Here is a 25,964-nt window from a genome sequence, read left to right as displayed (position 1 = left end):
AAATAACATCACAATTCAATGAGTGAGAAAATTGAATTTTTCTTTCGGTTTTGTGGAACCACAAAAAAGCTAGGCGAGAACTCCATCCACCCGCTGACCCGGCGGTAGCTCATCTTTGGATGGCTGCGTGTGTGCCGAATGTCCTTTCAGCACCCCAGCGTTCGAAACTAATTCCTTAATATTTCCTACGTGCCCGGAGTGCAGTAATAAGCTTCATCTTTTGGCCTTCCATTCCGTTCGGGAGTTTCGCGCCTGTCCTTTTCCTGTTTGCATGATCGTTTGTTGAACTTTTCCTCGTTTTTTTTGTCTGGTTTGGGAGTACGCACAAAAAACGTTCCGACGTGGCTTCCCGGTGGCTTCCGGTCCTGCGACAAACGCCTTTTTTATTACTATTGATTTGAAGTTTTATCACTTTTCCGGAAGCGTGAGTTTCCCGGGGACGCCGTGTCCTTGTCGCTGTCCCCCGTGTTTTTGTCAGTATGCTTTCTCCCCTCGCTTTTTATATCTTCGACAATTTTCCTCCTCGGTCGAGTCGCTGTCACCTCCCCAGTCGGTCGGGTGTTTGGCCCGGGCCCCTTCGGTATGCGGCGGCCACCGTACGCCTCTATTATCGTAATTTTTGTTCGATTGAATTTAGTGTTTCATTCTTCTTCCCGTCTCGCAACATAATCATCGCCATCGTCGGCGCCCCTCGGAGATGCCAATCGTCCGGTTCACCGAAGGCGAAGAATTGAGAAATGTCGCCGACGATTGCGATAGAAGCGTGATAACATGGCGTGGCGTGGCGTGGTGCGATGGCGATGCGGTAAATTTTACGACGGCGTGTTCCGGCAACCGACAACATACTTTCCGCCTCGCACAGGACCGTTGCGGGCGCGCGCGTTTGGGCGACAAGGTGATAAGCTTCGCTCGGAAGCATCACGCACGGTCGTAAAGGAGCGGGCCGAAGTGGCCGTGGGGCGTCACCGAGAGGCATCGATTAAACGTTCGGTTTCAGCCGGGGCAACACAGGTCATAATGCGTCAAAGTGGGGCATAAAAAGTTACACAGATCAGAGGCTGACGCGAATCTCGAGACACACGCATCTCATGGAATTGAAAACTTAGGAAGAAATTGTATTAAAATGAACAAAAAAAATAATCAAAAGGATTGCTAAAAATTGACTTTGAATTGATTGATTTTTCAATTGACGAATCGAAAAATTGAAATTGTAGCCCGATCGACATTTTGAGGGATTAATTCAGAACTAATTGCAATCGCGATTGACGAAACGAAAACAGAAACATCTAACCAGTGAAGGAACTGATACATGAATAAAACAGTTACTGTGGAGACACTAAAGAAACAAACATTACGACACTAGTTAAGGGATATATTAAAGTCAATAGACAAAGAAGTGACAAAGTGACGAAGAATTGCCATATGCACTAAAAAGGGTAAATCAAGGATCACATAAACAGGCAAAATCAACTAAAGATTGTCAGCATAAAATAAATAACACTCAAAAAGAAGCCAAAGAGTCAGATTATTTATGGACAGCAAAAACAACAACGGATTGAAATTGCAATCTTAGGGAACGCTGAAGACCTTTGAGAACACAGAAGATATGGTCTGATTTGCCCTAACACGAACGCCACGGTGGGATAGGTAAGATTTGTCCTGTCTTGAGGTCATTATTATATTGATTTAAATAGAATTATCATAAAGTTAAGCACGGAAGAAGCTTGCCAACAAATCTTTTGATTGTTTGGGTTTAATTTTTATGTGCTAGTATGATCTTCTTGTCGCTGTTACTCGTAACAGTGGAGTGATCCCAGAGGGAACACTTTCAACACTTAGCCCTCAAGTGGATGGTTCAAGTTAGCTGCTCGTCTCCGCTTACGGCTTAGTGCTGAAACACATGTACTAGATGAAGCCTTCAACTCCTTCGCCACACGTCATTATCAGTAACCCATCAGCTGTAACAGCAAACATTGTCGGCTTCGGTAGCCATCAACAGTACCATCAAGCGACACGCACACGAAGGAGTGTAATGAAGTCAGCTGAGATTAGACCCTTCACATGCTACCTCGCAGCGCTGTCCTGACGCTAACGGACAGCCGGGCGGATGGTCGAAAACGCCGAAGGCCCAATCAGGCCGTGGTGAATTATTTCTGGTAAGAGCGTTCAGCATTGCATTGGGCTTCGCTGACTCCGGATCACTGGAACACGGAACTTCAATCAAAGGATTATGAAATTAATTTATCATAACAACGACCAATCTTTCTCAGGCCCACTCAGCTTGAGGCCCAGTGTCACAGTGTCAGAACCCCACGATTGGTCACGTGGTTAAAATCAGTGGTATATCGATCGTCGAAGGTCCGGATTGGACGCAAAATAGATAGCAGCAAATGGCAACGAGGCCGGGCCACGGCTGTTCGTTACGAACCCCCGAGAGGCTAAAGTAGCATCAATATTACGCTATTATGAATTTTAATTACACTTCACTGCTCCGTGCAGGCGGCGGGCGAAGGAAGTTGTTCACTTTTTCGACCACCGCTCTCGCAGCTACCGGACGCCCGGGCCGCGCGGGACACTCGAAAAAAGCGGCGGAGAAGCCACAAGGACCGACCGGTCGTTGCCGGTTGCGTTGTTGAGATTGAAGTGGGCCTATGATTACATGCTCGACGGGAGCCTCCTGTTGCATGCCCGGCATGACTGCTTGCCGTTTATGCTGTTGAACCACACGAGCGCCCGGAGTGCCACACACAAATACACCTCCTCGGCACTTTGAACAGTACAGCCCGTTAGAGGGACTTGTGCACTCTCCACTGGTGAAGAGTGAAACTGATGACAGGAACCCCGGTGAACGCAAAGTGGAACAACCAATTAGAAAATTGAACTCACTCAGCAAAAATCGTCCATCGCCCGTCAGCCTTTTCTAGGTCAGGGCGTGCGCCAGTGACTCGCCACCGGTTCTGCCATCTTTTGCACTAATCAATTCGATGCTGAGGTGCCCGGCCGTGGAACAAAGTTTTCCGAAAGCGATGCGTCGGCCAGAGAAAACGCAAGAGAAACATCGTAGCGCAGCCGGAAAATTTATTAAATTTCTCCGAAAAGCGTTGTCTGCCGTTGTCGGCCGGGCGAATGACGACCCTCGAGAGCACTCCTGGTGCTGGTGCTCTGGTGGATGCATCCCACTCCCGCTCTGTGATCGATGTGCACACGTCAGCCAGGCGTCCAAAGTTCCGAACTCTGTTGGGGCGTGATATTTCAAACCCCAAATCATCAGATCCTCAGCATCCCACGAGAGACCAGCACGCGTATGTTGGAGTGTGTTAGCTGTTCTGCTTAGTTTTTATGCAATCCTGCAACATTCTTCTCGAGGTTAGCAAAGTGGAAACGCTTCAGTTTGTTTTTCGCCATCATCGTTCATAAATTGAGTAGCACTTGCAATCGGCCACATTAGAATGATGAACCCGAAGTATAGATCTCATCGGTTGGCTGAAGCACTTGCAATTGGTGCACTGTTTTATGTAAGTTTTACACAAATTTCCCTTTGAAAACAATAGGATTGATTGTTTTTCAATTATAGTAAGAGAATGTATATCGATTCGGCGGAATATCTTCCTTGTTTTAATCTTCTTGGTGTTTGGGTGAGGGCTCAAGCTGTGATTGAACCATTTTCGCTCGGGCAGTACTTTCCACGAATTGGCTCAATCAGCGCACCCGGCATCGACATATGCATGCCACCGGCGGTGCCGTTATAGTTGGTTCTAAATTAAAATTCAATTTTAAATAGCAGCTAGTAGTTAGTTGGAGTTGGGCTCGCCGAGTTCGAAGTTGCACCGCTGGATTGGGTAAGGCAATCATTCAAATCTGCCTGTAAAAGTTGTTGACCGCGTGCGAACCAAACTGAACGGTGTTTGGAGCTCGTTCGCAGCATTCCGTTTTCAGCGGTTGATGAACTTGTCCGCCAGTTTGCGTCCGACTCGAGTCGAGCAGGAAAAAAAACGCCGAATAAGAACCGAAAGCCAGGAAGCAGTTTGCAGCAAAGATCGCCCCATCAAATTGAATTACTTGGAAAAGTTTTCCACCACTGCCGGCGCGGCGCTTGTGTTGATGTTGCCTTTCTGCGGCCACCGGCTCCCTGAGTGCGAGTCCTTTCGCTCCGGGTCGTCGGGATGGGGGGTGACGATATAGATTGGCCACCAGCCTTTTTTTAGTCGAGTGTTTCCGGTGTTCGTTGCAGGCAGCACCGAGGACCGTAGCCGTGCCACGATGGGAGTCAATTTTCACACCAGGCGAAACCCATTTTCATGCTCACCGACTGTCCCTTCCCGGTGCGGCCACTCGGCCACCGGCACCATTTGCTGCGGCCAATTGATCCGCCTCAAGAGGTGCCCCGTAGTTTGATTACACCTTGCCACCCGGGCGGACCACCACTCGGTGTGATTGGTGTGCTGCGTTCTCCGAACCGGCACCGAGCTGTCCAGGTGGGCCGGGTGAGTGTTTTTATTATGCTTCCAGCGCACGGTCCGCTCACTCGTTGGCCCCGGAGCACACCGTGACCGAACTACCAAAATTGCCTATCCGTTACGCACCGACCGGAGCGGAGCAACACTCGGGGCCCCCCACCGTAAAGTGGGGCCATTCTCTCAGCAGCATCGTTTCCGTGTGAGGGCCGACCGGTGGTGCGGTTTCCGGGTTTCATCATTCAAAGATGATGTTGGGCCAATGATCTCGTCTGGGGCGGCGATGAAAACATCGCCTGGCGCGCACCTGGCGGGTGGCATCAGTCCGGACACCTCGCCGTGTGCGTGAGATTTTCGCAACGCAACCGTTCGGTCCGCCGATGGAAAGAAGTACTTTCCGTTTCGGGTGAAGGCTTAAAAAGTGAGTGGACGACCAGGCGCCTCCACGGGTGGCTGAGCGTCTCCATTCCGCAAATGGAGGCGAACGGTTTAAGAAGCGAGCAAACTAAACGTTCTTCAAGAGGCGGTGGGCAGCACCGATGGATCGGTAATCGAAATGAAAGCCCGGGAAGTCCACCCCCTGTGGCCGATGGGAGATGAATTTCAATGAATCATGTTGACGGGGCCCGAAAATTCCGCCCGTTGGACCTTCGCCGATGGTTAAGGGTGGCCACCACTCACCAATCAAAGACTTCGGTTGGTGGCGAGAGTGCCGCCCGACAGAGAGAGAGAGAGAGAGCATGAATTTAAATTCACTTGTTGCCCTCAATCACCCTCGACTGCCGAGTGCGGTGCCGGGTCCTGCCTCCCCGGTCCTAATTCTAATTTGATAAATGCTACGTGACTTATTTCATTAAACCAGAACGTCCCGATCGACACGTCTTCGGAGGGCAGAAGGAGCAAAGTAAGTACCCAAGGCGACTCGAGAAAGGCACTCGGCAGTACATGCGGCAGGAAACCTGAAGCCGCCTGAATTGCGCCAGTCCGGGAGTGTAATTTTGCGAATGGCCGGTGGCAGAACTTACCGTTGGTTGCGGATCGGCGTGCACGATACACTCCAGCTGCGCCTCGAAGCCTTCGCCCGAGTGGATCCATGACTTTTCCACGCTGATGTCGGGAGGATCTGGAATGAAAATTGAACGAGAAAATCGCCCGGTCAGTCACTTGCTCTACGAGGTGGGGCCAGGGAGAGTAGCAGAAGGAAGCCGGCCGCATTGAAATCAATCAATCAGCTTTCAACATCGCTGGGCACAGAGAGACCGGAGAACGGTTGTTGCTGGCCAATGAAAACACCGGTTTTAATCAAGAGCCAGCCCAATGATGGAGCGGCAGCAAGGTTCGAGCCTCGCCCGGGGAAACCCTTACACCTGGCGCAATCCCCAGTTCGCTGCGTTGTGCTCGATGAATCATATTTTATGCAGTGCATCATTATGCTTTTCACTAAATACCACACTCGAATACTCGCCACAGCGCCATGAAACGGTTGAGGGTGCCAGCAGATTAACTCGATTTAAAAATCCCACGTAACGCTAGGTCACCGAACTGAGCTGAACGGTGCGGTGAGAGCCGACCCACCAAACCTCGTGGTGGCGGTCGGGTTGAGTTTTGATTTAAAACCCCGTTTCAGTGTCCCCGAAATGCCGTATGCAAAGCTTGTCGGATATCGATGAAATGGATTTTATTTATACAACATCCTTTGAAGCCGGGCCCGGAAATGGGACAGTTGCCGGGGTCGGATCCGGGCGACGTCATCCATTGAGTAATGCGTACGGAGTGAAGCGATCCGGGGTCCGATTCCCTGTAACATCATTCATTAAATATTGAATTCTAGCGGCATTGGCCGCTGTTCGGTCTATGGTTGAAATTGGCAGTAACACTTTAAGCCTAGCACCGGTCATCGGAAATCCATTTTGGTTGAATCGAGCCTCACCAAATGGTGATCGGAAAATCATATCCAACCGTGCTGAGGGTTGCGTTATCGGTGGTCCGTGATTGTTGAGTGGCTCCATCAGCCCCTTATATTAGTTAATTGTTATTTTAATTTATCGAACCTATCGGACGCTAATTGTGTAATTTGGATTTCAATAAACTCGTGCCGGCGAACGATTGCAACAGTGCACCGGACCACTCTCTGCCGTTGGGCTGTCCGGTTCACTCGGCTTCCAAGATCGGATTTGGGGTCGGAAAAACGGGAAAAGCGTTCCTTGGGGTCCAATTTGTTCACCCGACGCAGCGGCACGGCGATGGAAGCAGATTATTCCGCTCCGGTGCCAGCATAAGAGCCGCGGAGGGCGCTGTTTACGTGGGAGTGCCGCCTTCGGCAGTGCGTTCAATCATCGAAGCTATCGGCTTCGGGCTCGCCACGGCCACCGCGGAATCACGGGGACCTGCAGCTGAATAAATGATAAGCATCCGCCTGGAATCGGGCCTATCAACGGGGGCTACCGGAAGCTGCCAGTCGGTGGGATGGGATCCGGTCCCCGGTGCGACGGGCCTTCGGGAATTGATAAAAAATTCAATCTCACGCCAACGCTGCCGTGTGTGCCGTGGTGCCCACAGGCACTTGCCCGTGACGCGGAACAATGAAGGAATTTGTGGGGATGTTGAACATTTAACTTCGACCGCGGATTGGGAGGCTGTCTGTTCAATAGGCTGCGCCGCGTGCATCTGAAATATTTGGGTCTAATCCGATCAAACCAAGCTGGCTCCGGAACTCCGGAATCACATCGTGGTAGTAAATTTAATTAGCCCCACCGTGGCTTCAAACCGTGACTTGCAGTAGGGCGACTGCTTTGGCAGCCGTTTGAATTGTTTGACTCGGTACGGCTCTTACCACGTCAGGCGCACAGCATAAAGTGCGATGCGTTGGTCACAAATATGCACCGAGAGAGAGAGAGAGAGAAAGGCGGAGCACGGATCTTGGGGTCCACTTGATAGCGCGGGCCAACGGGGAAATGAAGTGCAGCTCGAAAGCGGTTCGGTCGGTGCGTTGGTTACGCGTCAATCATCGAACCGGAGGCGAGTCTGGACTTCCAATTAGCCCGGGACCGGGGCTTAAAAGGTCCCGACTGCAATCGCTGGCAAACGCCACCTACCGGAAGGTTGTTCGATAATGAGGCCATCAGAAGGGTTTGAAAGTCCGGTGGCCAACAAAGTCTGCCTCATTATTTGTTTTAATTTCCAAACGCTTGAAATGGGAGCTCACGTGTGATTACGTTGGACGCTAGCAACGGTATGCCATTTTTGAACGTTTTCCAAAACTTCGGTATCGGGCGATTCACTTCGATCGGTTATTGGTGATGAGGTATTACACGGGCCGCCGATCGAGCATTAGGCCGATCTGAATGGAATTATTCGGAACTTATTATTCGGAATTGCTCGGTTCAACACTCTTAAGTTGTATTATTTGAAACTAACAAAATCATATAAAGTTTTGGGAAGGCGATGTCTGGCCAATAAAATCATATACTGTTATTGGGTCTTATGCGTGGAGGCTTAAGACACTATTCCCCAAAGCAATTCATGTGTTGTTAAATGCTGCGCGTTTCGCGATGATTTGTGGCTTTTCCTTTCGCTCAGCACCACTCAGTTCAAAACAAAGTAGAGCCCCATGACCCCTGCCAATTGCTGCGTAGAAAAGTGATGCCAAGCCTAGCCAACTCGTTCTTCGAACGATGGTTAAATTTTTAGAAAACCGCTCGCTGGTGAAGAAAAAAAGTCCGTCCATAAGATGGCCGCCCGTACTGCACCGAAGTCGAACAAAAACTTCTCCATTATGGAGCGGGTTTATTATTTTCACCATTTTACGTTTCGTAATCCATTTGCACCGAATCGCTGCCATTAATGGGAAGCCTGTAAGTAACTTATGAAACCCGCTTTGCCACGACCAGAAAGCATTAGCCCCGGTGCGCGGACGGAAGAAAAAAAAACTGAGATCGCGTGGAAGGAAGTTTATCGTAGATGAGCCATTTTTTCCGTCGTACTCACGAAAGTGAGTACGGCCAAAGGAAGCACGAGAGAGGGAGCGAGGGAGCGAAAAAAAAATTACTTCCGGTTCGTAGTGCCGCACGAAAGAGTTTGAATTTCCGCCGAGCGTGCAGTGTACACGGTGTAAGAAGCTGCACAGCATAAAAGCAATGTGCATCGGCAACGGGCACGCTCCGTACATCCAATTATGCTCCGATCGTAGCGCTGTCGTCGCCCCGTTGGCCGGCCCCAGCCACCAGCCACGGGGCAGCAGGAAGTGGGCGACAGAGGAAAGCAGCACAAAAAAATAATATATTTTAATGTATACGCTCCCATTTCCGGCCACATTCCGTTCCGATGGACGCTGCTTCAACATTGTGGCCGCTGGATGTCTGCAGCACGTTAACGTGCCGTAAAAAAAAAAAACGGAACGAAACATAAAAAGGCAGTCGGCAAAGCACGCTTCCCACGATCTTTTCCGGGTCCCGGGTCGCGGTCCCGGTAGCGCCAAAAATGCCAAAATAATAATGTGATACTTTATTTCAGCTTAAGATGGTTATTAAACTTGCTTCCGGGCCAGTCCGGGCGTCTCGGACTCTTGGCCCTCGGTCTCTCTCTCTCGGACTTCTGGGGGCTGATTTATAACGACGCCCGACGAGAGGACGAGAGGCGACCGGGGGGTTTCAAAGCGACGCCATTAAGGTCATATAATTTCAAATTATGCCTTCACGGGAGGCCTCCGCGACCACCAGATGCTATACTTACACAGCACGTCCAGCCGCATGTCGACGGTGACCGGGTCTCCGACGCTGTTGTCCGCGGTGCACTGATACACGCCCGCCTGCTGCCGCTCGACGCGCTCCAGCGACAGGACGGGGCCCTCGCCGATCTTGGACGCCGACTTGCCTGCGCCGCTCTGTGTGGTTGTGGGCCGAGAAAATGTCAGGTTAGGTCCGGTCCGGGACAGCCGGGCTGCGGGAACACTTACGCGCTTGGTCCAGTAGATGGATGGGACCGGATTACCGGACGCTTTGCATTCGAGCGTTACGGCGCCTCCTTTGCGGGCCGTCACTTGCCCGGTCGGTGGGATGGCCCGGACGCTTGGTGGCACTACAATGAAGAGGAAACTCCACGGTTACGAGAGTGACAGCTGAAGGATCGACACAAAACAAATCGAGATTCGGAGATAAATATTAAGCTGAATAACTACGCTGCGGGTCTCACACGGAGGGACACCCGAAGGTGACCGGTGTAGTGACAAACCATCACTCATTTGTTATTCGGGTTCGGGACAACCGTTTACGTCCGCCCGGGTGTGGCGACTAATCCGGACCCACCTGAGCACGCCGGGTCCGGGCTCCATAATCCGTTTCCTATAAATACGGTTAAAAGCTTTCTGTGCTTATCCTAAATTTTAGTACCTCCCGGACCCGAACCCTGGTGGCTTCCCCGGTGGCGGCCAGTGGACCTATCAATCTGCTAAACTCTCGAGTCCTTCGAAATGGACACATCATCATCGTAAAGCCCGAGTGCGGGCCGATGGAACGGGTTCCGTCTCTAAATTGAGATGAATAGTTAATGTGACCCGAACTCCGAACCACCCGACCGGGGTTGCCCAGAGTCTCTAGAATGTCCCACCCTCCCGACAGAGGCGAAAGGGCCTAAGGCCTAAAGACTCTTAAAACTTTAAAAAACAAAACAAACAAAACCCGACCGGGGGACTGCGCCGGGCTACAGCCATGGCTTGCGCCGGGGACGACAAAGGACCTGTCAGAAATCCATTAAACTAATTTACGTCGATAATGCCGGATCGGACGCACGGCCGGCTGCAGCCGGGTGGGCCGTTGTCACGGTCATTAATTTACAACCCGCAGCTCCACGCAGCGCCCTGCATGCACTGCTCCACAGAGAGTGAGAGAGAGAGAATGAGAGAAAGCCTCAATTGTTTTGCGATGACACCGGGGGTCCCTCCGAGGAGTGAGCGCCTCAAACGATTAACCCAACTAAATCAACTTCCGGCCGGGAAAGGTGTTTCGGCGGCGGCGGCGGCGGCGGCGGATTGATTCGGTTGAGAAATGAGTTAAATTGTCGCCCATTAGGAAAAACCCACCCCGTCCATGAAGGCTGAGTTTTCCTCCGTTTTTCGGGCCGGTGAATAATTCCGGTGAACGGCCCCGCCGCTCGGCAATTTATTACCGCGTGCGCGTGCCACTGTGGAGGATATGTTTTTATTATTTCATGATAAAAAATCGCCCTCATCCATCGCCCTCAGGTAGCCGAGGCTGAGGAGCCCCATCCTACCCCCCCGGTCCGGGTTCCCTTTGGTGGCCGTGTCCTTGAACCGTGAGTTGGCCCCCATACCGGTGGCTTTCAGCTTCGGCGTCGGAATGAGAGGTTGATTTATTCAGAACACGTGTTTTCCTTCCAATGACCGGTTCCCGGTTCGGGGTGGCACGAGGGGCTAAGGTCCTCCCGATGAATCCGGTTAACATCCCGGGTCTGACTGCGCCTTGACGGTGGGGCCGCAGTGAATCAAACACTTTTGACCGACCGAGAACCGTACGTGAGGACAAGCTCACCGGGACAAGGCTGGCGTAGCGTAGCCGAGACAGTGAAACGAAGAATTGTTTCCTCCTCCCGCGCTCTTGACACTCGCCCACTTCCACCCACTTCGCACCCATTCGAAAGATGTGCTGTGCAAAAAAAAAGGTCAACGATTTTCGCGCAACAGAAAGCAAAAGTCAATCCTCTTCAACACGGCAGCGCCGACAGCCTTCCCAAAAGTGTTTCGGGCGGGTTGTGGTGGCCGGACCGGAAGACCGGGCATAAGCGGCTTGACGATTGTCCGTAATCTAGATTTGTGCGCCGTACGTGTCGTGGACGTCAATATTTTCGGTAAAAAGGCCGTGTCCCGCGGCACGTGCAGTCACCGTTGGGAGTCGTTCGAGTTGTCACTTCTTCTGCGTTTGCCCCCCCGGGCTTTAAGGATTCTGGGTTTTGATTTTTCCTACGAAATTAATCATCGAATTCGGGCGAACCAGAAACGGGCACGAAAGCTCACCAACTCGAAATGGTGACGAAATGGTGTTGATGGGTGTACAAGAATGGGCCATTTCCAGGTATTGGTCATTCTGAAACTTTGTTTGAAAGCGTTTAAATTACTGTCCATCATCCGCGACTGTTTGTTGGAAAAATTGGCGAATTAATCGGAGTTGTGAGTTGTGATGGTGTCATTCGGCTACATCAGGTTTCCTGCCACATTGGGAGCTTTTGAAGCTTTAACGTGGTCGGTGACGTTCAGCTGAGTGAATTGGAGTAAAAAATGTTTGAGACGTTGTTATGGGGTTTGGGGTGAAGAACTGAACTTTGGCTTCTCTGCACATCACCGACGAAAGATGGAAATTGTTCTTTTTTCAAATTGCTATTGAAGATCATTGAAAGTCGTTGGGTTTATAGACTAACTCTAAGTACGAAATGAACTAGGAAATACAGGCAACTAACATAAAGTTAAGCCAAGTAAGTGACGAGAATTAGTTTTATTTTTTCTTGTAATTAGCATAAAGCCTTGTCTATGATTTAGTCGAATAGAAGATTTTCAAATCCAATAGAAGATTTTCATTCTAATTAAAACAGAAATGATTTAATACCCTACCAAAGGTGGTCCAACACCAATGCCACGGGATTTTGCTACCTCTGCACCGTTGATGAACACGACACGGCACCGAAACGTTTTCTCCTTTGCATGAGCATTATGATTTACGGTTCCGTGTAGCAAACGGAGAGCGTAGAATTCACACGGGTTTCTTTATTGTAAGTTATGCGCTTCACACATGACCACAGCAGTGTGAACAATGTTGCGCCATGAAACACAATTCCATTGCCATCGGTTAAACAACAAGTTATTTTTTATTGTTTCCACAGTTCACAGCAGCGCTCCCGCCGCTCGACAGTTGCATCGTAAAGAATGCAGAAAAGATGGTGCACTAACATGATGTATTGCGCTGGGCTACGTCAGATGCACCGTGGGCCCTGCTTACATCGTAAATAATCGATCGTTGGCAATCGTTGCGACACTCTCGTCAACCCCCGGTTGCGTTCATAAATATTGCTACATTCGTCCTTCGGGATGTTCGCTTACCGGTTGCGGCAACGGGAGATCGCACATTTCGTGCAGGGAAAAGAGTCATCCCAGTGACAGGGCCCACTTCGGAGGAGATGAACACGCGCCGAATGCTGCCGAATCCGGGGGTCGTAAAATAAACGGCGAAACAATTCATAAAAACCGGCGCAACTGTGCGTGAGTGGCGCATAAACGAACCGGCACGCGGCTGGCGGTGATCATAAAACGGGACGGCGAAGAAACAACGCCTTCGGTTCGGAACATCTTGGTGACACCATCGACGACAGCGATAATAATAGTGACGATGCTGACAATGTTCGTGATGCTTGCGATTGCGGTGGGCGTTCTTCCACTACAAGCGCCAGGATACTTCGGCCTAGCGAGGGGAGTGCCGCCCCGAGTCCGCCACCTATTTGCAACTTAGCGATGACCGCACGAGCTTATCCCCGACCAGCAACCAGCGAGCTAGGTACGTTTTTCGGGGTGTTGCCGTGTTTATGGTGCAACAGCACCACGCGCTCCGGACAATAAAAGCCATCGTAATTATATGACCAACACAGCGACAGAAGGGCCATCGCAGAACCGACCTACGCCAAACGGATGAGAAGTGGGCTGCAGGGGTAAGCGAAATTAAGGCTCATGAATGCTCCTCCCTTTTGTGGTACGCTCCCCGTTGGGCCGTTGTGCCGCGTTGTCCTAGGACGACTGGGCCAATGTGGGCGCATGTGGGGCTGTAGCGACCAGGATACGAATGGGCGCGACACAAGAGCATAATAAGGCTTTTATTAGCAGCACTGCGCAAGGACTTCTCGTGAGGCCCTAGAAAACACGAACACGCTTGTCTTCCTACTTTGTTGCAATTCCCGGACCCGGACCGACGGGGCTGCTGGTTGCCAAGAAATAGTGATCCTTCAAAAGATGTCGTGCTTTTAATTTATAACGACGACTTTCCGCCCTGGATTCGAACTCACGCTTCACGAAACAACCACTCGGTGGCGATTCCTAGTCCCAAGCCGGATCCCAAGCTCATGGAAAAACACTCTATTGTATCCGAAATAATATTTTGGAATTATTTTTGTGCTCTCGTAATGAATTCCATAACCCAGGAAAACCGAGAAACGCAACTAAAAATCCACTCTGCCATTCCTCTGTGTACTTGTGATTTAAACGATCTCCCAAACCCAAATAGCCGACCCATTCGTTTGGATTAAGCGCCGCTTCTGGGGGCCCAGCGCCCTGCACTGCAATGACCTGCTTTCGCTCATTTGTTATGCGAGTGGCAGTATATTATGTATTTAAGAAGAAAACGAAGCATTATCCAAACGCACACGAACACACACAAGGCGTTCTTGTGCTCTGGCCAAAGTCGTCTCCACGCGCATCCTGTCGTAAACCGGACCACTCGAATCAGGGCGAACCCATCGATCGAGGGGTGCGAGGGACGCGGGGCACAGGAAGCTAGGTGCGAGGTGACGAGAAGCTTTGCAATAGAAATCGAATGAAATATACATGACACAAAGGAAGGTCGTCGGTCGCTCCGGCGCGACTAGGTCCTGGTGGCTAGTCCGGCGGGCAGGACGCCAATGGTGGTGGTGGTGGGTTGGTGGTAGCGAACCAACAGCTGGCATACACGCAGAGCGCACCGAGTGCTGGAGAGTTGTGACCCGAAGCGCCCGACGATAGTGATAATGGCAGTAATAAACAGTCGCACTCACAATGTTTTATGCTTTTTATTGCTGTCTCCGGCTGGTGGCCCGGCACTGGTGGCCGTGAGGTGAAACAGGCGGCCAGGCCACCAACTGATGCGACGAAATGAATCGTTGCCAAACCCACGCCAAAAGACGGGCAGACGGGAGAGGGACAGGATAAGAGTGCCATCAAATTATATGGAGCAGCACCACTCGAAGCGTTAACGGTACGGGGCGAAGGCTGGCGGGTGGAGCCCCGGGGAGCGTTACACTTACACTCACTACCTCACCGAGCAACGGGGTTGGAGCGACCCAACAATGCGACCGAAAATCTCGAGCCCTGCTAGAGATGCCTGGCGGTTATGTTCGGCTTATTGGGAGGCTGGCGATATGATTGCCTCCCAGAGTTGGGCGAGCCGGCGAAAGGCTCCAAGGAAGAATCCTATCGTCGTCGATCTACACGAACGCGGCCGCGTCCTTCGAATGCTTCTCCGTAGCCCTCGGTGAAGCATTTCGGCAAATGGCTGCGCCAAATAAGCGCCATCGTTGTGGTGTTGGTGTGTGGCACCGAAAATGCATTCAAACACAACATCAACAACCTGCCAAGGGAGGCCACCGAGTGCGGGAACGAACCGAACCACAATTAATGGAGAGAGTTTTCCAGCACCGTGCGCATTTACGGCTCACCACCAGGACGATTTGAAAAACTCCATAAACTGGGGCTTTCGACGGTTCCTGCGGGGTTCCCACGCCCGACGCGGACAATTCTATGGCTCGGCAGCAGCTGCACTGCATTTTCCGAATGCATTGTGCAGTGCGAAAATGCACAGCAAATGCATTAGGGGAGGGCAAATAAATAAGTGCACAATCTTCGCACTGTTAATTACGCTAATGTCGAAATCGGGGCCACGAAGAAGTCCATTGATGGGACCTCGGGGAAGGCAAGTTTGTTGTCCGTCGAAGCCGCAACAGCCAACGCCACGAATGGCATGCAGAGCGAGAGGGAAAACGGCGGGAAAACCTATTTCCCCCTGGCGGGCATGGCATAATCTTAATGAAAGAAAATATTTTCACTACTAAAAGCAATTAACGTAGTAAGCGAGCGGCGAAGCCGGAGATTGCGTCACGTGCCGCGAGTTATTGACGTGCAAATAATCCTTTTCGCGTACCCAGCGGACCAAGGCAGGCGCTGAAAAATCAATGCTTGAGGTTCCATTACAAGCACTTTCTTCGCCGGTCGTTAACTCGCCGTTCAGCGCATTGGGATTCGCAGTGGCCCGAAGTGAGTCTGCCAAAGTGGCATTCCCGGTATTACTAGCCCCAGCGTTGTCACACACATCCCGAGCGACACCCTGAGAAGGGTTTTCCGGAGAACGGCTCCCCAGAGAGAGGGAGACAGAGACAGAGAGGAGGTCGAGCTCTTCCGTTGTCAAAACCAGGGAAACTTCGACTCCGGCTTCGAGAAGAACTTTTAAAACTTCCACCGGAACCGCCCCCCCCGGTGCGCACCGGAAGGACTTGCGATCGAGTGTCTCCAGGTGATAACGATTGTCAACTGATTGCTGGCTGGCTGGCGGGTGGTGCCCCCCCCCCCCAACGGAGATGGAAAACAAAAAAATAATGACGTCATAAAAGATTCAAACAAACCGACACCGACACAAGGCATTCGGTTCGATACCCGGGGGGAGATGCTCCGTTCATAACCTCAGGCCGAGCTGCCTTCGCCACAACACAGCTTAAGCGATCTGCGTTGGGTGTTGGGACGGAACGAGAATGTCTCTAGAGGCACATCCGGGGAGGGCATACCTGTTCCGACTCGGTGTGCGGCGAACCGAAAGTGCCCGAGAAGTGATAATAGTTTAATGACTGCTTGCCATAAAATCAAAACACGGAAGGATTACGGGGATCATAATCCCGGGTTTCGGGCCCCTCGGGAGTGTTTCTCCATGGGGAAAATCGGAGGTGTTGGCTCGTTAGTTCGGCATACCGAAAAGCAAATCAGATCCTGCCGGTGGATGCCACTCGTTGTGCTCGGATGTGGGTCTTTTTTTACTGCCTCTCTCTCTCTCTCTCTCTCTCTCTCTCTTTCGCTCGTTCCACTCGGTATCAGATGAAGAGTGGATCGGATAAGCCGCTGCGCTTACGAGGGGTTTTTAGTTTCAGATCGGATTCGGATGTGCTTAAGGGTGGCGTTGTTGTGTGGGCGATTTGATGCGACCATCTAGGGACTTGGGGATCTTCGGATCATCCGCCCGGTACCACGGGTAGAAGGCTAATGTAAGTTTAAACATTTATCTCGTTTGGAACTATTCTCTCGTGTTTAAGATAAGAACTGGAAGCAACAGATACGTGCGTAGTAGCTACTCACTAATCACACTCTGCGCTCTCAGTTTGTGAGTTCTTAATGGCTTGCTTTACTTCGAATCTAACGCTCGGTATTTTTTTATCATCCATTAGCATATTTATTGCTTATTTTATGTCATCTGAGCTCATCGCTGTTTGCACTGTATTGTAATTGTTTTCGTGTGGATAGTTTTGCTACGTTTTTGAACTAATTTAAATAATTTGTAACGGAAAGAAAATGCCTGCATTTTTGGTTTTTGTTTGCATTGCGTTTCAAGCTACGCAAGATTGTTAGAAACAGTTACATTCAGATGATACCATTTGCATCGATTCCTCTGCAACTAAACAAGTACATTTAAAAAAATGCAGTTAACAGTAAACACAGCTTTATCAGTGTGAGCCGATATAAAATATCAAAATATTTGAAACTAGAGTCCTTAAGGAATCTTATTAGGAGCTAATGAACCAACGAGTGGTCCTTTCAAATTGTTTATGAGAAAAGGAGCATTCCCTTTGTATGCTGAATGGATTTTTAAGATTTTAGTAAACTTCAAACATAGCTTCGTCATAGCTTTGTTGTAACTTTGTGTTTATTGAGTAAGTGAGCATTAATTTAGTAGATTGACGCTTATTGTTTCTTTATACCCGCCGAATTGACTGCCTCGTGGTTTGCACGCTTCACTGATGGAATGACCTCTGCCACAACCACTAAACAGCGTTAGACGACCAAGGTTCATATATGACAAGCTTATTTCTTTAACAACAACCTCTATAAAAGTGTCTCAAACATTCATCATAGCCGTACTTTTAAGCGGAAAGGAATAAGAAACCGTTGGAAAATGCACCATAATTTATCATCCCTAGGACGAGAAGCCCAAAAATAAACTTCTTCCATTTCCCGTGCGGCGGAGTAATGCCGTTCCGTCCGTCCTATCGGCGCCGGATCTTCCGCGAAGCGAGCTGTCATACTCCCGGGATCTATTGCCACTTAATTGCTTCCCATAAAAGGCTGGCGAGCTTATTTAAGCTGACATGTGGAAAATTTATACGCCGCTTCCTTGCTGCACCTTTGCTCGCCCGCTTCGGCCCGCAAGCTCTGGGTCCTTCCGGTGCAATCGCGAAGGTGGAACACAGTCAAATCTAGTTCCAATTCATTTTGCCATTTTGCCGGAGCACCATCTCTGGGACAGGCGTCCCGCGCTCGCCACGCTTGGTCCGGGAATGATGCCATAAAGCAATTTAGAAATTATTAGTTGCCCACAGCCGTGCAGTGGCGGCCGGCCAGGAGACTCCTTCTTTCCGGCACTGTCGCTGTCACCGTCGTGGCGGGCGACGACTTGCACCATCCGGCACGCCAGGGATACCGCCACAAAACCCGCATTTTGTAGGTCCCACTTTTTTGCTGGGCCCCTTGGCGCGAGCTTCTTACGAAGTGTGGTACTGGCGCAGGAGCTCGCGCGCGAAAACTATCATACGAGTATCGTTCCGCCGATGAAGACAATGGGCCCATCAGCCCTTTGGTAGCGGAGCAGTAATTTTTGGGACGACGGAGCAGGGCGACAGACCAAAATACCCGGGCCGAGAGTGGAAAGTTTGCGCGTGGAAAATTGCTTTTGGCATCGGGGAGCGGGACTGCGGCAGGGTGGAGCTATCATTTACTCGTTATAGGCAAAGTACACACTCAACCAAGTGTTCCAGCAAACGGTGGAAAGCACTTCAAAATGCCACGTAAAACCCACGCCCCACAATCTCCGGATCGCCCGGCCCGGGACCGCGGCCGAGGATGGGGCATAAATTTAGCAGAAATATTTGCATAAAATTTTATTAAAACTAATATGATAGCTATTATAATGGCTTCTGCTCTTTTTGCGTAGCGCCACCGTCGTGGTGCCGTCGTGGGTGGCATTTCCCGAGCGCCGAGGTCGTTGCCATTGTCTATTCACTCGCGATGATAAGGCTCGATCGAAGCGAGCAGTTCCAGTGGAGATAAACACTAAGCGTCGGTTGATTACAATTATGACTTTGATCATATTCAGAGGGTAGAGCTTAGAATCCTTGTTTATGAAAACCGTTTTTTGGGTACGGAGAGAATAATGTTTCAATGTATGACAGAGTGAGAAACTAAGAAACCTAAACTAATGATGAGATTACCAAAGACACGTTAATTAATCACCTGTGTTTATAGATTATTCGTCGGTACTGCGCCGATTCATTGGTTTCTGCGGTTTATAAACAATTCACTCAAAGTACAATATCGATAAAACGAACGCTTCCACTAGACAAACAACGGCCCTTTTTGACAATTTTTCATTAAATTTGACAACATTTCGATCTTTTCAACGTAATAGCAGCAATTTTCGCTGTGTTGTGATGATAGCTTTCAGTTCTTCAATGGTCTTCGGTTGGCTGGCATAAACCTTACCCTTCAAATAGCCCCACAGAAAGAAGTCAGAAGAACTTCAGCATTAATAAGCACGCACAGTTTTGACAGTTTGCACTGTTGAACGATTATGTTCAATGCGCTATACAATTTCAGCATGCTTTTTTGGCGTAAATTGATTCATAACAAACTAAACAGCCCGACTAAAACAACATAGACTAATGTTTCAAAATATAGCTGATTTGTACAAAATTAACAGAAAAATGGCGAAGTTTTTTAACATTTAAATAGTATGGGTCGTGATGGAACAACCTGTACGCAATATGGATCCGTTTAAACGAAAAAATGAGTTTCTGTCTCGAAAGAGGTAATACACATTCAGAGCTTAAAAAATTGTAGCACACAAGAAGATTGTTAAGAGAACGGTGCATACTGTCCAGCGGACTTCAATTCTCCCGCTACATTATTAATTACTCAAGCAAACGTAGCTTTTCCAATCAAAAAGGACTAAACTTGCGTCCTGCTTTTTTGCAATGAAACAACATTTGGTTCTGGAATGCTCCAAAATCGGACCATTTGCACCAAAGTCATGAGTCTTTTTTTGTTATTAAAAGTTACGCCCGTTCCAACACCAAATTATGCTCACGCTCCGTCGAACCGATGTATAAACTAGTTACGAACAAACTCATCCCGCAGCACCCGCGTTTCAACCCCTCCCCCGGCCGGGGTGCCTTTCCGCTCCCGGCCGGATGATGTGTTATGCAGAAAAGGGCAAAGTTTTCGTCGACCAATCTTTCAAATCTCTTCCCTTGGCCGTTCCGCCCGTTCACATCCGGAACCGGCTTGCGGGGGGTTGCGGTGGGGCGGAAATGCACTTTGCTTGCCCCAGACTGCAGTCGAAAGTTTGCAATAATCACCTCGCCCGCCTCGCCGCCCTCACCACCACCTTCGCTGACGGGCCAATCAGAAAAAGCTTATTAATAAACTTCCGCTTCATTTACCGGGAAGTCCTCCCGGGAAGGGTGTGTTTTCCTGCCACGCCCCGGGCACCTGGCTTACAGCGGGAGTGATTTGTGGCCACAAAGGTAAGCGGAGCACCTCGCCCACCCGCGCTACATCCCCACTTCCGGAAGAGTCCTTTTCCTGTAGACCGCAACACACATGCAACGCGTCGTCCTTGCGTTGGCTTGCCAGCCTCGTCGTGGAGTGAAGTGACCAACCATCAGCAACACCAGCGAAGGGTCCTTGGAATGCTGCCAACGACGTCCCCCCCCCTCGGTGGCCCACCCGTCGGCAGGTTCCGGTTCCCGTTTTCGGATTCGGCCACAAAACAACATTCAATTTAAAGCATCATCTCCCAGCGCAACCACCAACTGTCCTTCGGGCGGTTTGGTCCTTGGCCACTATTTATATGTACCGCGCGTTTACGTGGCACGGTTCAGTTCTTGGCCAAAAACAGGACGACTCGATCTCATCTCGTCTTGGCGGCACCGAGATTAGTCCATCCACGTTTTGTGGGCCGCGGAAGGCAAACCAGCCCACGCCCCGGGACGATGCTGCAATTCTGAATTATGAACTATGTACCGCACACACCCACAGCGCGCGTTTGGAACACGTGTACACTTTTCATTTTCGCCCTCACCCCCTAATGGCCACCACGTCCAGGGTGTGGTCAGCCGTGGGCCAAAACTTTTCCCTCATTCTGTGCGGATGTGTGTTTGTGCCAGTTCTTTCCGCACGTGCTGTAAGTTGAACGTTGCGGCAACGTCATTACCTCTCCATCTGGTGCCTTGTGGTTTCACCCGGCCCAGCCCAGCCCGGCGAGGGCTTCGGAAGGACATTCGGGCGAGAAGTTTAAACTTCGTTTCGGTCGCTCCGTCCTGGCTCGAAACACACGAAAGCCGGGCCGAGAGTTCTATTTGTTTGTGCCACAATTTGTACGCCAGTGGGCCATTGTTTGTGGTTCGCCCGGTCTCGGACATCCTTGCCGTACTGGAGGCTGAGCGCCTTTGTGACAGGCCAGCTTTGGCGAGGTCACGGCAAGCCAACAAGAAAGAAAATCTCTGTATCGTCCATCCAATATCCAATAACGAATCGAAGCCTCTTTGAAGTGAGGCGGACCAGGCGCCGGCAGCGATCACCCAGTGTCAATAGTCCCGCATTTCGGGGACTGTGGCCAGCGAGGCAGCCAAGCACCGTTTTCTCTGCAGGCTGGGAAACTTTTTCGTGATTCACTGTCTGGTTCTTGGTGACATCTTCGATCTGGTCTCAAAAATGGCCGACGGGAGGCTTCTCGAACCGGAACCCGGAAACCATCTGGCGATCCGGCCGATGACGATGTTTATCCTGGGCTGGGGCTGGCGGAAGTTTATAAATTATTAAACACTTCAAACCCGTCGGTCGGTGCGCGGGATCGATCGGCAGCTGGGGTTAGTGTCAAGCCGGATGACGTTTGACGTCATCCCGGTGCCGGCTAAGGGTTCCGGATGTGGGACGCGTCATGAAAACGGGCCCAACCACGACCGGCTGGCAAGATCCGAGTTGAAGTTGTCCCGGCCCCGAAAAGGGTATTGTCCCGGACGAAGAACAATTTTCTCGTTTCGGGACAAAATGAGCGTCGTGCCGTGCCGTGTGCCAGCCTCGATCGGTGGAAAGTGTATCAAACTTTGCCTTGGCGTTGTTGCACAGGCAAACTATTCGTGGCAGCACACGTGGGGTCGGCACCGTCATGCTGTGGGACATTGTTGCACACGCCTGCTGCTGTGTGGTCGCTCCAGCACGAGAAGCCGCCACAAGCGCCCCGACCGACGATGGGTTGGGATCCTTGGGGCGACGTTCAATTTCTTTCATTTTCTCCGGGTGTAAATAGCACCAAACATTTAATATCCCACCCGAGCCCCCCTGGGGGCCACCAGAAAACGGGAGCGAAGGAGTTCTTTTTACACCGAACGGCCGAACGTGGTCGTCTCGCACGTGTGAACGTCGTTCCCGGCCACCGATGGAGGCGCATGGTGGCGCTTGAACTCTCCAAGGAATGCGGGCTGGCCGTGTCCTGCACGGTGGCGTGTTTGGACCTCGGGGTGGACACACACCAATTTGTGGGACAACAGAAAAAGGATTAGCTTCACATCTAATTCCGTGCCGTTTCTGGTTTGTGTGGCCTCCGGGGGCGACTTTCCGTTTGCTTTTTTCATTCCATTTGGAACGTTTCCTTTGTGTGCTGCGCAAGGTTACTGATTGTGTGCCGGTGTGTATAGGTCTGATTTCCCGGAGCACGGTTTAAGGATCTTCGGCTTCGGTGCCAAACAAACGGTTCAGACGATTAACGGCTTCGTGGTGCGCTTACTTGGTGGGTTGCTTGGGCCGCATAAATCATCGTCCCGCCGAATCACGCTCAGCGCACGGGTTTTGGGACACTAATTAAGCAGCGTCACTCGATTGAGGGGAAGAAGTTTTCTTCGCGGTTTTTTTTCTTCTCGTGGTACCGCGAGATGCGATTGCCGGGAAAAGTGTGGCCTTCCGGTGCGCAACATAGTTTATGTTGAAAATATTGTTGCACTCCTTTCGCCGTTCCACCATCGGCACTATAATTAAATGGAAAAATAACTCATCAACCGGGACAATAGGCATCGGCACCATGCCCAGGGGGAAGGCAGGCGGGCTGGCCGGCCGGCGGTGAGAGTGCAAACACCGTCGTTTATTAAATTTTACGCATGTTAATTAAAAATTAATAAATAACGCTTGCTCATCAGCGGATGATTGCATTCGGAAAATGCAAACACAATTTTCCATCGCGCGCGCCCCGTCTCTCTTCCTCCCTGTTTCGCTCTCACTCGTTTGCTCTTTTCATTGAGTGATTTTATTGTGCAAAAAAAAGGGACAGACCCCGAACTTTGGGAGAATATTTTTCCCGCCCAGCGAATCCAAAGCGTTGACGAGTGTTCACCTTTAGGGTGGCTACAAGGGTGCATTTTCCGTACTGCAACTCCACTCCGGGGGGTGCGTTTTCGAGCCAGAAGCTGGTGGTGGCAGCCGACGAAAGCATAATAAATCAATTGAAACTTTTTTAATCCCAAATCCCAAGAAGTCGCGCACTTCCACGGACGCCCCTTTCGGGGATGCTCCGAGTGTTGGTTTTGTTCGTTTCATGAGGATGGAATGGTTTCGTCTTTCTTCTCCGAAACCAGGTCGTGCCGTGTGTAGTGGCGAGAATTGGACGAACCATCAAAGGGCTGCAGTGATATGCTTTCGGACTAACAGGCCTACCGGACTGGCACGGCAGCCAGCGTACTCCACAAACTTCAATCGAGTCTGGGCAGTGCCGTGTCCAACCTGCTGCCCACGGAAAGAATCACCCGTTCCGGCACGGCACATTCAAATCAACTCGGCGGCGTCCTGCTGGGTGGCGATGAATGTGTGTTTACGCTCAGTTTAATAAATAGAAATGCATTCCTCGGTCGTTGGGATTCGAAAAGAATGCACGGCCCACGGCGCGAGCGGAACAGCCCGGCCGGGGCTGTACGGAATGCACCTGCAATGCCTGGAATGCAATGATTGCGAGCTATTTCAATATACGGCGTTTCGAATGGGAGCCCCGGCGAATGTGGAACGGGGAAAACTTGGCCGGTCGGTTGGGCTTCATTGAAAGCCCTATTTGCTGAGTCGCACACGCACGCGGCACCCATCCGAGGACGTCGACGGAAAGTCCTGGGCACGCGTTTTCGGTGTGCGCTGAGGCCTGAGGACGACGCTTTCAATAGCCGGCCTCTGCACGGCGTGTAGCCAACCAACAGGCGGCTAGCGACCGAGTGGAGCACGGCAAAACGCGAGCTAACCCCCGGCGGGCACCCAATCCGAGGCCCGACCGGAGCCCAAGAATTATATTTTATCCGGAAACGGGCTCGCAGGAACGTCGCAGACGCTCCCAGTCGGTTCGCGGTGGTTTTTGATTTCAATGAACTTTGCAAATATGAGTTCGCGGTGACGCTAAGCTGCCATTTTTCTGCGACTGACGACTGGTGCCTGCGTTTGAGGCCGACTACGGCGGTGGGAGTTCCGCGTCAGCGTGAGCGAAGGCAGATGAAAAAGTCATTTCATGACGCTCCAGAGCCCCAGTCGGGCGTGTGGCAGGCGGAAACGGAACCGAGGACGAAGTGGAATTTTCTTCGCCGGGAGTTTTCGTGCTGAACCTCCGTGACAGCCCGTGCGACGTCTTGGGACGGATGTTGGCCGGGCCGCTTGCTGCTAGTGATCAGCAGCCAGGTTAATGGTTTATCTCTCTCCCTCTCTCCCTCTCTCTCTCGCACTTTTTCTGTGTCGGTGCTGGATCATTTCGTGTGGCTTAGTGCCTTCGATTTCTTTTCATGCATGTTTACTCAACGAAACGGTTCTCTGCAGGGGCCGGAATTTGATGCGCACGGTGCTTCGGTTTCGGGCCCGGGCAAGGTGTTGGGCCCGGCCGGGTGCCAGTTGCTTCATCTCATCATCATTACAGATGAAAGGAAGCGGTGATAGTGGGCGCAGGGCGCGGGCGGTTCAGACGCGCCTAGACCAAAAAGAGGACGAAATAATGCCGCGCGCCAGTGAAGCGAAGAAATGAAATGAGACTTGCCGCTGTCGGTGAGTAAATATGTTACACCGTTTCGCCGTCGACGACATCCACTGGGCATTAGCTTGGGGGGCTTGGGCTTTTTTTTCTGTCCCAATGTATTACTCGGATCCCCGCACGGATGGCGCTTCGCAGACGCAGACGCTGCCGGCTTCCTTATGCTGCAGGTGGAAGGTTTAACGAACCGTAGAAGGTGAGCGTTTTTAACGAGAGTGACGCCTAGGTCGGGGCTGCAGTCGCGACTTTTGCACCTGCCAGGCAATCCCCGGATGTGGTGGTGAATTTGTTGAAATCTTCCCGAAGCAAATACGCAAAAGAGAGTGAATTTGAAGAAACATATTGAGATGTAACGATGGGCCCCAGTTCTCGGCTTTAGATTGTTTTATCTATCCTAGTGACACAACGTATTGGGACAACTTAAAAGTAGTTACGCCCGCTGGGTACTTATTTATTCTGATAGAACGCTGCTTTGGAGCGCCCCCGATTGATTTTTGCAAATGTTTTGCCGAAAGAGTTTGTTGGGATGATAAACCATCGATTTTCCGAGCGACACGGACGAGGCATCTTAAATTTCGGACCAAATAAGGACATTTAAAACTAAAGCATACAACATCGCTGGAATAAAGTTCAGTGGCCTGTGTGAGCCACGGAATCGGCATCTGATAATAAGAAAGGAAATAGGAAAGAGAAATAAAAATCGGGGAGGATTTGATTTGAGAAGGATTGTTAAGACGAACGTCGAAGAATAAAGATCTTTTATTTTCGAGGTTCCAAAGTCCGCCTGGAGCAACATCAGCTGCAGGCGGGATTTTAAAGGCTCGGATCAAATCATCGAGTGTCACGGTGTCAACGTCTTATTGTGTTCAACTTGTAAACGTTCCTACCTAAGGCCCTAAGTTGGGGCTTTTCACTCAATCGACGAGCAAATAAAATGATTCGCAACGACTTTCAGTTTTCAACTGTGCAAATTGTGTGTATTATATGTTAGCACATCATGCTAACGTTGACCTTGATAGTTTGACATTTTAGCTTTAACTAACATGCCTTCGAATCGCGGGGTTATTTACCTTTGAACAGTTGGTTAAGCATCGGGATCATTTTTTAAACAAATTCACCAAACCCTCAAATTATAAATAGGGAATGAATTTAACTAACGCAATATAAGTTAGAGAACCAAACTTTGTATTCTAAATGTAGCGCTTAATTTGTGCAGATTTTGAAGATCGCGAATTTGAAAAGTATCCCGAAAAAACAGTCAAACGGCAAAATGTATCAGAATTGCTTTACAAAGTTGGAAGCAAACTGCTGGCCTCGACGAGTTGAGTAATCGATGCGCCAACTTATGCAGCGTATCCACATTGTGGTAATTATGATAGTAGCGGCCACTTGGCCCATTGGCACAGGT

At 50.6% G+C, this 25,964-nt stretch overlaps 1 protein-coding gene across 1 annotated transcript in view; it reads right to left on the bottom strand.

Moving 5' to 3' along the window:
- LOC131207172 (MAM domain-containing glycosylphosphatidylinositol anchor protein 1-like) overlaps positions 1–25,964 on the bottom strand; it is a 189,446-nt gene that overhangs the window by 11,663 nt on the left and 151,819 nt on the right. The window contains exons 4-6 of the mRNA XM_058199783.1: positions 9,409–9,530; positions 9,186–9,336; positions 5,480–5,577 (exon numbers count right to left, since the gene is read on the bottom strand). Coding sequence (XP_058055766.1) covers positions 5,480–5,577; positions 9,186–9,336; positions 9,409–9,530 — 371 coding nt within the window. The remainder of the gene's footprint in view (positions 1–5,479; positions 5,578–9,185; positions 9,337–9,408; positions 9,531–25,964) is intronic.

The sequence above is a fragment of the Anopheles bellator genome, chromosome 2 (genome assembly GCF_943735745.2).
Source record: "Anopheles bellator chromosome 2, idAnoBellAS_SP24_06.2, whole genome shotgun sequence".
In the NCBI taxonomy this organism is placed as follows: Eukaryota; Metazoa; Arthropoda; class Insecta; order Diptera; family Culicidae; genus Anopheles; species Anopheles bellator.
This window is presented reverse-complemented; position numbering and strand designations above follow the sequence as displayed.